Source organism: Nymphaea colorata, chromosome 14, assembly GCF_008831285.2.
Source record: "Nymphaea colorata isolate Beijing-Zhang1983 chromosome 14, ASM883128v2, whole genome shotgun sequence".
In the NCBI taxonomy this organism is placed as follows: Eukaryota; Viridiplantae; Streptophyta; class Magnoliopsida; order Nymphaeales; family Nymphaeaceae; genus Nymphaea; species Nymphaea colorata.
In genome coordinates, this window is record NC_045151.1 from 973,032 (window position 1) to 989,676 (window position 16,645).

The 16,645-nt window shown below is 40.8% G+C and overlaps 1 protein-coding gene across 1 annotated transcript; it reads left to right on the forward strand.

Moving 5' to 3' along the window:
- Positions 1-528: 528 nt before the first annotated feature.
- LOC116267714 (uncharacterized) lies at positions 529-15,769 on the forward strand. The gene is made up of 8 exons (XM_031649581.2): positions 529-901; positions 1,951-2,006; positions 3,373-3,535; positions 4,065-4,153; positions 5,464-5,590; positions 6,115-6,207; positions 6,598-6,700; positions 15,393-15,769. The coding sequence occupies exons 1-8, from the start codon at positions 695-697 to the stop codon at positions 15,752-15,754; spliced, it is 1,200 nt and encodes a 399-aa protein (XP_031505441.1). The 5' UTR covers positions 529-694; the 3' UTR covers positions 15,755-15,769.
- The last annotated feature ends 876 nt before the right edge of the window (positions 15,770-16,645 follow it).

Here is a 16,645-nt window from a genome sequence, read left to right on the forward strand (position 1 = left end):
AATTAGAGGAAAACTTTAAAGTTTTCTGCTACGAAGTGAAGGTAGTGATCAATTGATAACTGTACTAGTAGTCTATTGTTCATGAATTTCTTGTTTAAATCGTTGGTCGATGGAACGCAGAATATTTCGTCCCAACTGCTCACGTGAATCAAACACTTGACAAAAGAACGTAATGAAGAAAACACTACTTTGATTTAATACAAGATTCTCGAACAATGAATTACTTTGTCCTACAATTGATAAATTTCACTATATACAGAAATTTTGGATACTCAGTCAAACAACTCGATGAATATTAAATTATAATTTTCTCATCATAACTCAAAAAATCAGTCCTAACAAACAAAAAATTAGCCTATTTTGCATGAATAAACATGCAAATATTGGTTTTCTTTCAGGACTCGAATCGTGGATCCAACAAAACCAAACACACTTGCAAATGGACACGCATCAACCGGATCTGGATCTGAACCATTTTAAGTGTCCAGTCCAGCAACAATCAAAATTGAACCCGGCAATTTGGACGTTTCCTTGCCACACAATCTCCCTCTCTCTCCGCCCATTGTCACAGACTCACACCACACGCCCTGCCTCCTCCTACTGTCTGTCTACTGTCTGCCATTTACAAGCTAGAGAATCTCTGCAAGCCAAACGCATTTGATTGTGAGTGTTTCGATTTTAGAGGAAAGAAGAAATGAACGTTGTTGGCCCAAAAACTGGCAGTGGTTTGATGCATCCCGTTCAACATGTGTGCCCAAAACGGGTTTCTTTGTGGAAGTGGGGACGACTGAACTTGTGGGTCTTTCTTGGGGATGGAAGATACGAAAAGATCAGATTCGTTTCTTTGGCAATTTCGGCCTCCAGCAGCGATGGTTTTTCCCCTCAAATCGGTGACAACAAGGTCCCGCTTTTTCTTCTTCATTTTCTTCCACTTGATCTTTCTTTTGCTACTGATGCTGTGACCTAAACGAAGCAATTGATGGTTGTATGCTCCTGTAACATAGGTACAGAGTTTGGCTTCTTCTTTTGGTTACTATTAGCACGATTAGGCTGGGAAATTCTCATGCTACGTGGTGTTGATAGATGAATTTTCCTCGATTACCATTACTTCTGAAACACAGGTGGTCGAATCAAGCACTTGAAATTATATGAGAAGCGACAATAGTTTACGAGTTTGAGAATTCGTCTCGTAGTATATTTTGACTTAACAATACTATTTAGAAGCACTCTTAAGATAGTTGTTTGAAGGAGTCGTGCGCATGTTACTGAGTATTCTTAAATTTGATAACCTGATGAAGAAGATTCAAATTGTAAATCAACTTAAAGACGGCATAAATAGACCATTGAGATTCGTGTTATTACTCTATTCCACTGCTGAAGGCTCAAAGATACTGCATTCGCTGTATAATTTCCTGGTTTAGTCAATTACATGGCCTGATACTCCGGAATACTCTTTGCCTATGGGCTTGTCACTGTTCAGTAGGATGTCGTTGGCATAACAAGGGTTGTCCCTCGCCTTCCCACCCCACTCTCTCTCGAAGGATAAGGGCAAAAATAACTTATCATTACTTAATCCCGATACACAGTGCTATCTGGAGAGAACCTCAGTAAGCTCTACACCGATAGACATCCAGAAGATTGTTTAAACTGCATTCCACGGGATCATTTTGTTTGTACTTTACTTTGTAGAGTATGACCATGATGATAATATAAATTAATCTACTGGTACACTTCATCCTCGTCTTTGGTGCTTTTGTGAAACCTGACACAATTAAATGTCTCATGTAAAACACAGACTAGAACATTTCATGAAACAAAGTTACCATTCTCTTGCATTTTCATTTTTCCTTTTTCTTGGATGTTCATGTCTAGATGTAAGGGATTTTCTAATGGCTCTTTTCTTCAAAATTTATGTGATTTAGCTGAAGTTCAATTTGATTTTTGGAACAGCTGAAATACAATCCGTCAGAGGACCTTTTTGGGCTTGAAGCTGATCCACAACCAAGGTTCTATTTAGTGGCTACTTGCCAGCTGCTAGTATTTTTTTTTTTACTAAAGTATTTTGTCATCTTGGATAAGTTATCTACTGATATGTATTGTTGAATTATGATTTATGATGGATATAAGATGCTCCTAACATGTTATTCTAAGAAATCACTTCTTATGAACCCACTAAATTTTTAAGATGCCAATTCACAACTATGGAATTCCTGTTCACTATGAATATCAAGTGAATCAATGAGTATACTAAATCAAGATTTTGATCCAAACATCTAATATTGCTTAATTACATGGTCAGTTAACTTCATGCATCCTCCTATTGCAATGTCAAGTATGCTAACAGCTAAAATCAGGTCCATCAATTTTGGAGGTAAGAGTGCATTAGAAGGTGAAAATATGTTAAAACTGCAGTTATTGCTGTCATGGGCTTTCTCTCAGCTGCATACAAGTTACAAACTCTAGTATAGAAACTCAGAGATGCTCCACAAAGCTTCTCAATCCAATCCTTAGCAGGATGTAAGTGGAATTCATCCAGGGGCCAACAGTCACGATATGCATCACCCCAGGGCTGGGTAGGCATACGAAAGGAAATTAAGAGCACACAAGGACATATTTGCATGAGTAGCAAAGGTGACTACTGATGCAGGTGTGATAAGGCTTAGTTTTGGAAACAATAAACTGAAGCAGCATCTGAGGTACATAGATGTCCATGTCAAACACCGAGATTATGTTCATGCACTTATCTGTGATGACTGATATTGACTTTCTCGAGAACGCACCAATATCTTGTTACTCAAGCTTAGTTTTAATTAAAACATATTTATATTGTAAATGTGGTTGCATATTTATATAAACTAAACAAATGCAGGTGCAAATGGATGATGAATTACAAACTTGTGCCACTAATTCCTGCAGCATCATGAGAGCGTAAAGAAGGATCCAGTTCATGTTTTGTACTAACAGTTTCTATCATGACCATCTAGAAGACACATAAACTGTTGGTTATAGGAATTCTTTTTGCATCTTTGAGTTTCTTTTGCTGATATAGTAACTATATGTGTATGTGCCAAATCTCTGATTCTCCTGATGAAATTTTCGTAGTTCACATTTAAAACAGTCTTATTCACTTCATAGTTCATATAGTCATGCAAGGTGCTATTTGAGATGCCTTGTCTTAACAGCTCTTCACATCTTATTGCTTTGGCAAATATGAAAATAAAAGTTTGAAGATTCTCAAGGTTTTGAATGTCTGATTATTGTCACGGTTTCATAGTTTTAAATTTAAATGACATTTTCTTAGAGGCCTGAATTTATTAAATCTAGCTACCTAATGGTACCACTATAAATCTTTGATGCATTTTTGTCATACAGGAAGTTGATATTCACTGGTCCCAAGCTTAGGTCTTGGTTTGGACCAAATGGGCAGTATGTCAGGGAATTGCCATGTCCTAGTTGCAGAGGCAGAGGTTACACACCCTGTACAGAATGTGGAATTGATCGGTCTCGTTTGGATTGTTCACAGTGCAATGGGAAGGTATTCCTTTTCTTACTGCCCTGTTCAGTAGCTGAAAGACTTGCTGGTCACCTATTTTGTCTCTGTATACATGATTCACTTGGACAAAGAGAACCTTGTGGGGTAAAACTCTCGATCTCTTAGCTTGTGAGGGCCAGAATGGCTGGTTCACATGGAGGCTGGCCCTTGCACCTTAAGTTGAGTTTAAAAACAAATTGTATCTTCAAAATGTAAGTGTCTTTTCCTTGTTACTATTTGTTTTTTGTTTTCAAGACAAAAATGCTTATCTGTTAAGGCCACAACTTCTTTTAATTGTTCATTTTTACACTTAAAAGCCCTGCACAGCATTGAATGAAGATATCTTTGTAAGATACATGGACACGGACATGTTTCAAACTTTCATGAAAGAAACAAAGGTATAACCATCTCTGTGTATGTAGTATGCAAAGAAAAGCATGAGAGGATGAAAAAATAGGAATAAGTTAAATAACTAAATGTTATAAAATATGAACATTTCATTGAGATATTATTCACACTCTAATTTATGTAGGGTGTAAGGACATGCCGGCAATGCTTTGGAGACCGTGTGATATGGGAAGAATCTATTGATGAGCGACCATGGGAAAAGGCACGTTCTAGGTATGATAAGCATGATCTGAGGATTTTAAGTGCGGAGCTGTGTCGGGATGATGTTATCTGAGATCTGGTTTCTGGATGGACATGGCAAGATGTTTGGATATGCCACATGTAAAAATGCTATAACATGTGAAACATCTCTATGTTAAACTATGTACGTTTTCAATAATGTGTTTTTTTTTCTGTAACTGCTAAAAATGTATTTGATATGTTAAAAACCAATAATATGGTTCAGCTGTTCTGTTTTTCATGAAACTTCATGTGGCTATATTGTATCTTTGGTCATGCCAGTCGTTGTTATTATAAGGGCTTCTGATAAAAGTACCTACTGAACTATTGATGGATGTTCAATTTAAGTTTTACTTGACTTGATATGTTTTTCTCCGTCATTTTTATTTGTGTCTTGGCTTTGGTCTTATCAACTGTTGAAAATTCACTGGAGCAGTTTCTCTATCAACTGTCAAGCTAAGCTTTTTTGTAGCTTGCAATTTTTTTGTACAAACACTACCGGTACTGTACTGGAGTGCTTCACAAAGTTAGCAGCACAACCTTGGAATGAAACGACTAAAAATGACGGTAAACCAACCTATGTAGAGGGGGAAATTCAAATAAAAAGAAAAAAATTCAGAACTGAAGTATGTTTCGGCAGTACAGATTTGAACCATCCAATTTGTTTAGCTTGTTTGTTTGTTCCCTCATTTTTACCTAATACATATTTTAGATATGTGAGATAAGCTGTGAGTGACTTATTTATGTGAAACTACTGAAAAATTTCAGTAATTTAGCCACCTACATTACTGAGAAATAGTTTTAAAACAAACCTTGATGCATGTAAATTGTAAACTAATGCTGTAATGGACTTGCATATATTGAATGGTAAATTTTCTGTAATTAGGGAACTTATTTTACTGAGAATTATCTTTCAAAATCCTTTTTGATTGGACTTCAGCAGTGTGAACTTAGTTAAAATATTTTTTCAGGATTTGCATCTTATCTCCTTGCTTTGTCATAATCATCACTTTTTGTCATATTATTTAACTTTTGTACCTTGGTCTCTATCCACATGGTTAATTGCAAAAGGGACATCTCTAAAATCAATGCTCGAAATAGTTGCTGTGTTTGTTGTTTTGCTGATGCAACGACACCAGAGCTTGTCTAGGCTAGACTCTTCTTGTCTTTCCATTCTGTCTGTATAAGAATGGAACTCTTGCATGTCTTGTTCTATTTTGTTCCTTCAATATGACTATCTGGCTGACAGACAGCCTGCAACATGGCAAGTCAATCAACTTTAATGATTAAAATCTATTGTGCAGCTCTCCATTTAAGGTGAAGGAGGATGATGATGTTGACAAACTGGTAGTAAAGCTGTCTTCAAGAAGAAAACGGGTATATAAGCCAGTCTCCCCTGAAGTTGGAGAGAAGATCAGCCGCTCTCTGAGAGTTAGTGTTTTACTTGCATTTCTTAATCGTAATTGCAGTTAGAATTATTTTCTTTGTTGTTTTGGTTCATTTATTTGTTAAATGTAGACAGCCTTTCGTAAGTGCTGCATATGCTTTGTGTTTATTTGAAAAGGATTGACTTGTCTTTACTTTACACGGTGTGCCACTGTCTGACTTGCTCTAGTGGAATTGGAAGTTGCATGTGATGTTTGTAGATATACTATCTTGCATGGTAGCAGACCATGACAATGAAATGTCTGATTTCTAAGCTTGAAACAATTAAGTGTGCTGAAGGCATGGTCCATGTTTCCTTTCATCGTCTTGTATCCCAGGATGTTCACCGTTTGCTTTTTTATTATTTCCTATGTTATCTGAACAATTCCTTGGTATGTTGATAATATACAAGCTTCCATGAGACTTTAAATTTCCGGGGCATATATATTTTGTCATGAAAGTTTAAGAAGCAGAAGCTTTGTAAGAAAATATAATCAAGTGATCATTAACAGGTTAAATATTTTTTGCAGAGTTTAAATGCTAAAACTGGAATGTTTACCAAAAGAATGAAGGATATACATTCTGATCCTGTCCTTCGTGCACAGAGGATTGCCGCAATTAAGGTTTGAATTTTAACTTCTGCTTAATTTGGGGATTGTTTTCCTTTCCAGAATTTGGAATGCTCATTGTCTCCATTTTATGTGTATAGGAGTTGACAATTGACTTCCTGTTGCTAAAAGCCTAAAACTGTGTTAGATGTATGGTTTTAGCAGAAACTGATTTTTAATCCTAAACCAAGTGTTTGACATGGTTGTAATGTCATCCAAACAGGCCTTGCCCTCATAATAAGTAAATGACTGAGTGGGGTCATAATCTCTGAGGAGAGTTGGGTTTGAACCCGTTGGTTGGCTACCCTTAGCTATTGAATAAAATAGTTAATTTCAGATTTGATTGCCGTTTGTGGAAATTTAAAGGATGATTTTTATTACTTATGTTTCAAATAATCATTTCAGAAAGCTAAAGGCACTGATGCTGCAAGAAAACGTACCTCAGAAGCTCTCAAATCTTTTTTCAGTGATCCACAAAACCGTCAAAAAAGAAGCATTAGTATGAAAGGTGAGCCACAAAAATCTACTTTGCTCTATTCATTTATTTGTTCTCTCTTAAGCTGTACAAGTTCCTCTCGTTAACTCCACAAAAGGAGGTCATTTCTCTTGCCCAAAACACTCATTATGCAAAATATGTTATTTTCCTGCACTGAGAGTTAAGAGAGAGTGTGGCATGTGTCTCTCTCCTTTCTTTTCTCTACTCGCTGCAAAAGGAGAAAAGAGGGAGAGGTCTATGTATAATTAAGCTTTCTCCTTTCTTCGCGATTTCAAGAGAAGTTTCTTTTTTTTGAAAATTTTCAAGTAAAGAATGAGTTATTGAGTTAAAATTTGATTCATTAGTAACATACATACACACACACACACACTTTTAAAAAGCTTGTCATGTCCAAGACAATTGAGTCTGGCACAACACCTGTAGTGTCCATGCAACAGTCTATTACAATGATGAATATTATTGGTTGGAGGGACATAATAAAATTCAAGTGATTTTAGACAAGTTAGCTCATCAATGTGTTCCCCTGTCAGCATTTTTTCATTGTCTAGGATGGACGACACCATCTCCTTTGAAAAATGTTAGTTGAAGCAATAGCAAAAGGTCTTGTGGAATATTTTTCACATTCCATGGAAGATTCACTTGGTTTTGCCTGGAGAGAAGTGAAAATATTTTCATAGGGGATAATGAATATGGGAAATGTGCACGTAAATTTTGTCAAGAAAATAAAATCACAAAGTGCGCATGCAGAGGAAAATGTGTGTTTGGTAATGGGTCCTACAGAAAATGGCCCTTTTGATGTTTGTTTCACCAAGCTAGGTAAGATCACTATTTTCCTGGCAAAATAGTAGATCTTCCATTGAGAAGTGGATGAAACAAATTGGGCCTAAATCATCTAGATGTGAGCCTTAACATATTCACATATTGATCAGGGGGTCATAGCACAGATATAGTTCTTGGGTTTCTATTAACGATGTTTTCATTGGGTATTAATAAAAAAACTGTTTTTCCTGGAATTAAAAATATGCAAAAGAGAGTAAAAATTATGAGTTCTCTACAAAATTTCTTATAAAAACATTAAAACAAAATAAATTAACTTTAATAAAAAATAAAACAACTGTTAAATGTCTTAAAATGCTTTGTGTATACACACACACCTTTTTTTTGTCAATATTGTTGTGTGATATTTTTTTCATATTTATGACCTGTGCGTGGGATGTTTGGAGTCCATTTGATGCGAGGTGACATAGCTTGCCAGTGTCAATTACATCATATTCGATACACTTTTGTCTAATATAGGATGATCTGTCATGTGATTCATGGTCTACTGTGATTGAATGTGATCACATATTTAGCTGCTTGGGTGTTGGGAATTTAAGCTGGAATGTTAGAGGGAGCAACTGAGCAAGTAATAATTTCCTTGGATCCTAATGACATTAAATCATCTTGCCCAAGCTCTGATTGCACTATGATTGCACCTACATTTACCTTACTGATGCAAACCAACTTGCAAATGAACGAGAACTACTTGCAGATGAACGAAAACTACAATAAACTAAAGTACTTACACTAGAAGACAATAAAGGAAGACAACACAAGACAAAAGTAACTTTAACTTCATTCGACTTCAACTGTATACAAAATAGCTTTGCCGTCCATTTATACGGTCGTGAATAACAATGGGTCGGGTCTTGAACAAGTGCCTGAATCCAAACAAACCCACTTAGATACAAAAATGAATATGCTAACAAAATGGATAACAAAATAACATGTAAACCAAATTTACATTTCAACCCTTGGTCCGCCTTGAGTATCTACGCAGAGGAACCTCCTCTCGCGCAAGCTTTGGGTCCACAGGGGATCCCACGGCTGAAGGCTCAAGGACTGCACTGATGCCTGAAGGTGGAACCTGAGGCGAGGAACTGGACCCAGGAGAGTGATGGGTCTAGTTCTGCCATGCATCATTCTCTCCTGGTTGGAGAAAAGTCGTCTCTACGAATCATTGTCACCAAAGTGGGGAAACAGATCAGAAACATTGAAGATCGACGAAATTTGCCAATCTTCAGGAAGTTCAAGCAGATATGCATTTTTTCCTAGACGTCGACTGATACAGAAAGGGTCATATTTCCTAGGACTTAACTTACTATAGGTGCCAAGAGGACATCGCTCAGGTCGTAGGTAGACCCAAACTTGTTGACCCACTTCAAAATTAACATCTCGGCGACTCCGATCAACACGGGACTTGTAGGTTTCATAGCTCTCTTGGAGCTTTTGCTTCACCTGACTATGGACATCACACATATATTCAATAGCATCTAGTGCCGCCAGAGCATGCTCTCCAACACCTGGTACTGAGGATAAGTCAACAACATGGTTGGAGGACCGACCATACACCACTTGAAAAGGAGTCTTCCCAGTGGAACGGTTGACTGAGTTATTATATGCAAACTCAGCTTGTGGTAGCACTAAGTCCTAGGTTTTGGTATTTTTTTCTACCAGACACCTAAGCAAGTTTCCTAAAATCCTATTGACTACTTCTGTTTGGCCATCGGTCTAGGGTTGATAAGCACTACTGAATTGAAGTTTCGTATTAAGTAGAGACCATAGGGAATGCCAAAAATGATTCAGGAACCTCGTATCTCGATCTGATGTGATGGAACGAGGAAGTCCATGAAACTGTGACACATCTTTGAAAAAGTAAGAGGCAACCAATGACGCATCTGTCGTTCTTTTGCAAGGAATGAAAACGGCCATCTTCAAAAATCTGTCTACCACAACCATGATTGAATCCACTCTACGGATCGTCTTGGGAAGCCCGACGATGAAATCCATAGAAACATGCTCCCAGGGCCTATCTGGAATAGGTAGGGGAGTATACAAACCACTGTTTTGACTAGGGCTGGGCATCGGGCCGGGCCGCCTGTGGGCTGGCCCCGCCCCGCCCGGTTGCGTTGTGAATTTTTTTTGAAAATTATATTATTATAAAAGTTTTTCTGAAAAGTTTGCAAATATGGTGGACCATTCTTGTAATTTTCCAAATTTGATATAAAACTTGTCAAACCCTAAATGTTTTTTCATTTCTCGCCCGATATTCTCTCTCCTCGCGGGAGCTGCTCCAAGCGCGGCTGCTCCTTTTGTTGCGTCCTCTGCTGGTTCGTCTTTTTTCTCATCCTCCTCGCGATCGCGGCCGGCATTGCCGCCGCTGTCTTGTACTTCGTCTTGCAGCCCAAAGCACCCTCCTACTCCATCGTTTCCCTCTCCGTCAAGGGCTTTGACGTCTCGCAGGCGCTGATCGCGTCTCCCGACTTCGATGTCTCCGTCCGCGCGGAGAACCGCAGGTCCGCAACAAGAAGATTGGGATCTCCCGAGTTCGACGTCTCTGTTCACATGCTTGGGATCTGCTCCCCTCTCCCTTCTCCTCCTCCTCTCCCTCTCCACTCTCCCTCTCCGTCTCTGCTCCCGCTCCCTCTCCCTCTTCCTCTCTCGATCCCTTGAGCTGTTTTACGGTGGGTGACGGCCGGCCGTCCTGGCGGCATCTACCGGTGGCTACCCACGAAGTTGGGTGGCCTGCCGCCTACCGATGAAAGACCACCGCCCTACAGCAGGCAAGCAGTGAGTCTGTGACGGGCGGTCGAGCGCGGGTTGGACTGAACTCATTGGAGCGCGAGAAGATCCGACCCGGACCGGCCCGCCAAACGGGTCAGGCTGGGCCTGATTTTGGTGGACTCGGCCCGGCCCGGGCCAGGTTTCAGGCCTGACGGGCTGACCCGGGCCGGGTTTTAGCAGACCGGGCCAGCCCGGCCCGGCCCGATACCCACCCCTAGTTTTGACTATGCCCCTTTGCGATTTGGCAAGTACGACAACATTGAATAAACTTGATGACATCCTTCCTCATCTTGGGCCAATAGTAACGTTCATCCATCAAAGAATGTCTTTTCATGCCCAAAATGCCCTGACATTCCCTTACCATGGAGTTTTGCAATAAGTTGTAATCGTAATGAATATTGAGGGATACACAACTTATTTTCACGTAAAAAATATTGAGGGATACACAACTTATTCCCACGGAAAAGGTAGCAATTGTGAATGGAGAATTTAGAGTCCAGAGGTGCACTTGAGCACTCATAACAAATGCGGCTGAAGTCTGGATCAACATGATACATGTCCTTGCAACTTTCAAATCCGACTACCTTCATAGACATGGACATCAGTAGGTTGTTCTTTCTACTAAGGGCGTCTGCAACTCTATTGAGCTTTCTTGATTGATGGCGAATGGAGAAGGTGTACTCTTGCATGAAATTAACCCACTTGACGTGACGAGCACGCATCTTCTTTTGGCTATGGAGATACTTAAGTACTTCATGATCTGTAAACAGAACAAATTCTTTGTAGATTAAATAGTGTTTCCAATATCGAAGGGTCCGCACAACAACGTGGAACTCCAAGTCATAAGTAGAGTACTGACATTTAGCTCCACCTAGCTTCTCGCTATAGAAAGCGACTGGCCTCTTGTTTTGACTAAGCACAGCTCCAATTTCAACTTTGGAGACATCACATTCTACCTCAAATACCTTAGTGAAGTCTGGTAAAACCAATACGGGGGCATGAGTCATCCGATGGTTGATATTGCAAAAGGCGTCCTCAGCCGCTTTGGTCCACTTAAAAGTCTCACTCTTGAGACACTCCGTGATAGGAGCCATAATGGTGCTGAAGTTTCTGATGAATCTGCGATAGAAAGTGGCTAGACCATGAAAGCTCCTTACATCGCCTATCGTTCTCGGCGTTGGTCAATCGACAATAGCTTGTACCTTAGAGGGATCAGCTTGCACTCCTTCTGACGAAACAATGAACCCCAAAAAGACAAGGTTCGAAGTGAGGAAACTACATTTCTTGGCATTGACAAATAACTTTTCCTTACGCAAGGTCTCTAGGACTTGACGCAGGTGACCAAGGTGATCAGAACTTGTGAGGCTAAAGACCAAAATATCATCGAAGTACACTACAACAAATTTTCCAATGTATGGCCGAAGGACTTGCGTCATGACACTCATGAAGGTGCTGGGTGCATTGGACAGTCCAAATGGCATAACTAGCAACTCATAGAGTCCGTCTTGTGTTTTAAACGCAGTTTTCTATTCATCTCCTTCCCGAATTTTTATCTGATGGTATCCACTTTTCAAGTCAATCTTCGAGAATACTTGAGCTCCCGCTAACATATCTAACATATCATCCAATCTTGGAATGGGAAAACGGTACTTAACAGTAATCTTATTAATAGCCCGACTATCCACGCACATCCGTTTCGTGCCATCTTTCTTTGGAGTTAGTAAAGCTGAAACTGCACATGGACTAACACTTTCTCGAATGTGACCCTTTTGCAACAATGCATTCACTTGCCTCTACCACTCAGCATGCTCAATGGGGTTCATCCGATAAGTTGGTAAGTTGGGTAAACTAGCACCCGGTACAAAGTCTATAACATGTTGAACATCCTGGTTTGGTGGCAAACCTGGAGGTAGGTCGTCTGACATAATGTCTTGAAACTCAGAAATGAGTGGCGCTACCTCTTTTGGAATGTCTGAAGAGATCAAAGACACATGTTTAACAACCAAAGCATAGCAAAATTCATTTTCGTTACAATGATCCAAGAATTCTTTACGAGATAGTCCCACAAAACTGGATGGTTGCACTGGACGACCCACTCGTGGTGTTGTGGTCTCCTTAGTGGGTAGCAAGACAACCTTCCGGCCCTTAAATCTAAATGAATAGGTATTCTTGTGTCCATCATGAACAGTCTTTCTATCATACTGCCAAGGTCGACCAAGAAGAATGTGATAAGCATTCATTGGAACAACGTCGCACCACACCTCATCCAGGTAATGTGGCCCCATAGAAAGCTTTAGTAGGCACCGTTGGGTGACATCAACTTCTTCTCCCTTTTTAAACCAAACTATCTTATAAGGTTGAGTACACTTCTCGAGCTTTAGGCCCAGGGTAGCAACTGCTTCTTGTGAAACTAGGTTCTCACACGCACCACTGTCAATAATCACATCACAAATATATCCCTCATACTTGCATCGAGTCCTGAAAATGTTACTATACAACCATGAAGAATCTGACTTTCCCTTAGGTGCAGTCAAGACGTGACATATAGATAAAAAGTTGCTTATGTCATCACCATCAAAGTGTACAACATCATCCTGATCTGAACTTGCATCAGATGAGCCACTCAAGACTTCCTTACCATCAGAATCTGGCGGTTCCTCTAAAGTCTCTGCTAAGTGAATTTTCTTTTGGGAATTTGGACATTTTGAAGCCAAGTGACCTAACTCATGACACCTAAAACAACGGATGGTTTGGTCAGAACTACGAGTTTTAGACCGGGTGTTATAAGCTGGACCTGATTGCTCGCCTTTACCAGAAGAAGGCGGGACGGGTCTGGACTCAATAGGTTTCGAGAAGCTAGTTCCCCTAGTTGGAAAACTTGACTTGGGGCGATGTGAGGCGTCACCCTTAGATACTTGGGTTTCATGCTTACGTTTCAAGGTTTATTCTATGTTCATTGCATAACTGCTTGCCTGATCTAGAGTATCTACTCTGGTATAATTCAATTCATCAGAAATAAAGGGACGAAGACCATAAACGTACCTGGTAACCTGTTGACGCTCAGTCTCCACAATCTGGACGCGCAGTGACAGTCGATTAAACTCTATCGTGTAACGCTACAGATCTCGAGCCCTGACGAAGATTGAGGTACTCATTGTAGGCCCTTTCAGGGTGGTCCGAAGGTACAAACTTGGCCTGCATCAGCCTCTGCATCTCGCCCCAAACCTGCACGGGTTGCTGACCGCGTCACTCATACGATCTCTGAAGCTCAAACCAGCATGTCTGTGCAAGCCCATGCAGTCTAGTCGCAACAAGTGGCACTCTATGATGCTCTTCCACCTGGTGGTAGTCGAAGAAAAATTGGACTGCATAGACCCAGTCAAAGTACTCCTATGCGTCGAATTGTCCAACAAACTTCGGAAGGTCCAACCTCACCCCATAACTGGCGGGGCGATCTGGACGCTCTGCGGTACGCCTATGTCGATGGTCAACTGGTCCTGCTGGATGCGCACGCCAGAACTCGTCATCGTCTGAATAGGCTGAGTCGCTGTCAATATCGGTTGGCGCACGAGGTCGGTACGGCTCAACAGGAGGTGGCCTCGGGCGGGTCTGTTCTGTAAGGGGACCCATCCGCTGATGCCTCTGTGGTGGAGCCTGCGGTAGTGGCGGCTCTGTGACTGCGCACCTGCATGAAATGGAACTGGATTTGGGGCTTGGGTCATATGGGCAGACAGATAGGGATATGGGTATGGATTTGTGAATGGATATGGGGTGTGAAAAGGATTTACATGTAGACTTGGGTATGGGTTTGTGAATGGATTTGGATAGGGGTTTGGATAAAAGTTTGGGTTGGATTGGGTTTGGATCGGGTTTGCTCCTAAACTATTTGTCGGACCCAGAGTGGTTTGGGTTGGATTATGGATCAAGTTTTGTGGATAGAAGGCTGGATTTGAACTCGATCCAGAATCCGTAAGAGAATGGATCTGGTTTTGATTCGGTCTAGGAAACAAAATGAGAGGGTTTCGGGTCCGATTATGGTCTTGGGGCAGGTTCGAGGCTAGAATTATAGGTTTGGATCAGATTTGGGGACACTAACAGATCTAAACCGGGTTGAAATTGGGTATTTATGTAACTTGGGCCCGGATTCAGACCCATATACCCATGAGTCGGGTGGTATGGATCCGAATCGGGGCCACGTCCCGATTCGGTTCGAACCGGTCTCGTGAGAGATCGGCTCGACCCGTCCAGCCGTTCGAAAGAAGTCGAGTGGTCGGGCTCGACGTTTCCCCTTTCTGCGTGAGGCAGAGAGGGGAAACCAGCGGCAGGGGGAGGGGCGCCCACCAGCCCCCACCCGCAATGATGGTGGGCGAGCGGCGGAGGGCGACTGTCCCTCGGTCCACGATCTGCGGTGGGAGGCAGTGCGACGGGCGACGGTAGGTTGGACGGAGGCGCCACCAAGTTTTCCCTTTTTCGTCGAGTGGAATAGCTTCCAACGTCTCCACCTCCACCACCGGCCGTTAAGTTAGAAGATCGAATAAGCTTCTTTCATATTTTCACTTGATGGATCTTGCAGGAACAAGAATTTCACTGTTTTAAGCATAAATACTAAAATTACTAAATAGTAGTTTTTGGGGAACAGACTTCAGCATAAACAGTCTCACAAACGTACACTGAATAATCAGACAAACATTTCAGTCCATGCCAAGATTGTCCTGGCAGCTGTTACCTGGTTATATGATCTGCATCTCCAAAGCCATCACTGAGATGCTGGTAAGTAGAACATTAAATAACGCCCGACTGTAAAATTTATGTTTAAAACGTTTTTACGAATCCTGTCCAGTGAGACCTTTTAACAAATAAGGCCAGAAGATGGTACTACTTTTCTACTGCTACAAGATCTCTTTTTCTAGATATCAATCTTTTTGGTCTCAAATTCTTGATCGACTCACATATGAAAGAAATTAATGGCAGCCGACATATGCTTCTACCATTCCTTATTAAAATGAAAGCTCTTAAAGTTGAAAATTTCATTAAGTGCCACACCTCAGGTTCTCATTGTCCTTTGATGAACCCAGACTTGTGATTGTTTGTCCTTGTACAGGATTGAAGTTTTACTGCAGAAATTGTGGGAAGGAAGGACACAGGAGGCATTATTGTCCAGAGCGAAAAGCAGGATCTTATGACAGTCGATATAAATGCAGCGTTTGTGGAGGACGAGGGCATAATAGGAAGACATGTGATAAGTTTAAGGGGTCAGATGAAACGAAGAAACCGGAGCCAATGGTCCATCGATGCAGGATTTGTGGTGAAGTTGGCCATAATCGTAGGAGATGTCCTAAGGTTACTCAACAGAGTGGCGCTTCAGGGGCTGGCTTATTGATTTCCAAGGGAGTCGGGTCTTATTCTTGTGGTATATGTTCAAGAAAAGGGCACAATGCTAGAACATGCAGAAATAGAACTTGAAGAACTATTTGTAGATGTTGTGCATCTCTTTCTCTCTCTCTCTCTCTCTTTCTCTCATCTAGATTAAGTTGTTGCTTTTTGCACAAAAATTTTCAGTAGATCACCCACAGATTTTTGAAGAATTTTATCTCCACATGCTTCATAATTTTTTATGACCAAAATACTGCCATGAGGGCGTTTCGTAATAGGAATGATGCAGTCTTTGGAATGTAGTGTTCCAGACTGTTCAAATAAACGAAAGTGTTCCAAATAATACAACATTCTTGTTATCAAACGTCTTCTATAGTACTAAGTATTGTTAAATTGGGTAAACATCAGAGTCATTTTTAAAAGTCTAAAAAACAATCACAAAAATACAAGTGCGCCTTTTCAAGCTTTAGTAAGTGAAAAGTATGATACGTAAGTGTAGAGAGAGAAAAAAAGAGAAAGGGAGGCAGAGAAACACGGTACTCAGACGAGAAGCCAAGGTTCCTCTATCTTCTGGGTTTAAAACATCTGATGGTTTTACTGGTTATCTGTCAACTACAACTAAAGTGTCACACTCACTATTATTTGTAGTCCAAAGACATAATGCCCATGAGAAATCAAATCCGCTGATGGGACTTCCACCCGACCGACTGACCATCCAGCTAACTACAGAGAGAGAGTGGTTAAACAACTCTTTATTACAGTAAACGAATAGGTTATGTGTCCTAATTTTACCATTTTTGTCTCAACCATTTAGGCGCCCTCCTCATGACAGGACACTTTAGATAGTTTGTCAAACAACCCAAAACACACCCTTAATTACCGTGATTAAATGTCTTAGTTTTTGAAACATCTCACCACCACCTGACAAATTGTGGCTAGCTTTTCTGTCTTTCTGATTTTAGGTTATAAGAACAAAGGCTG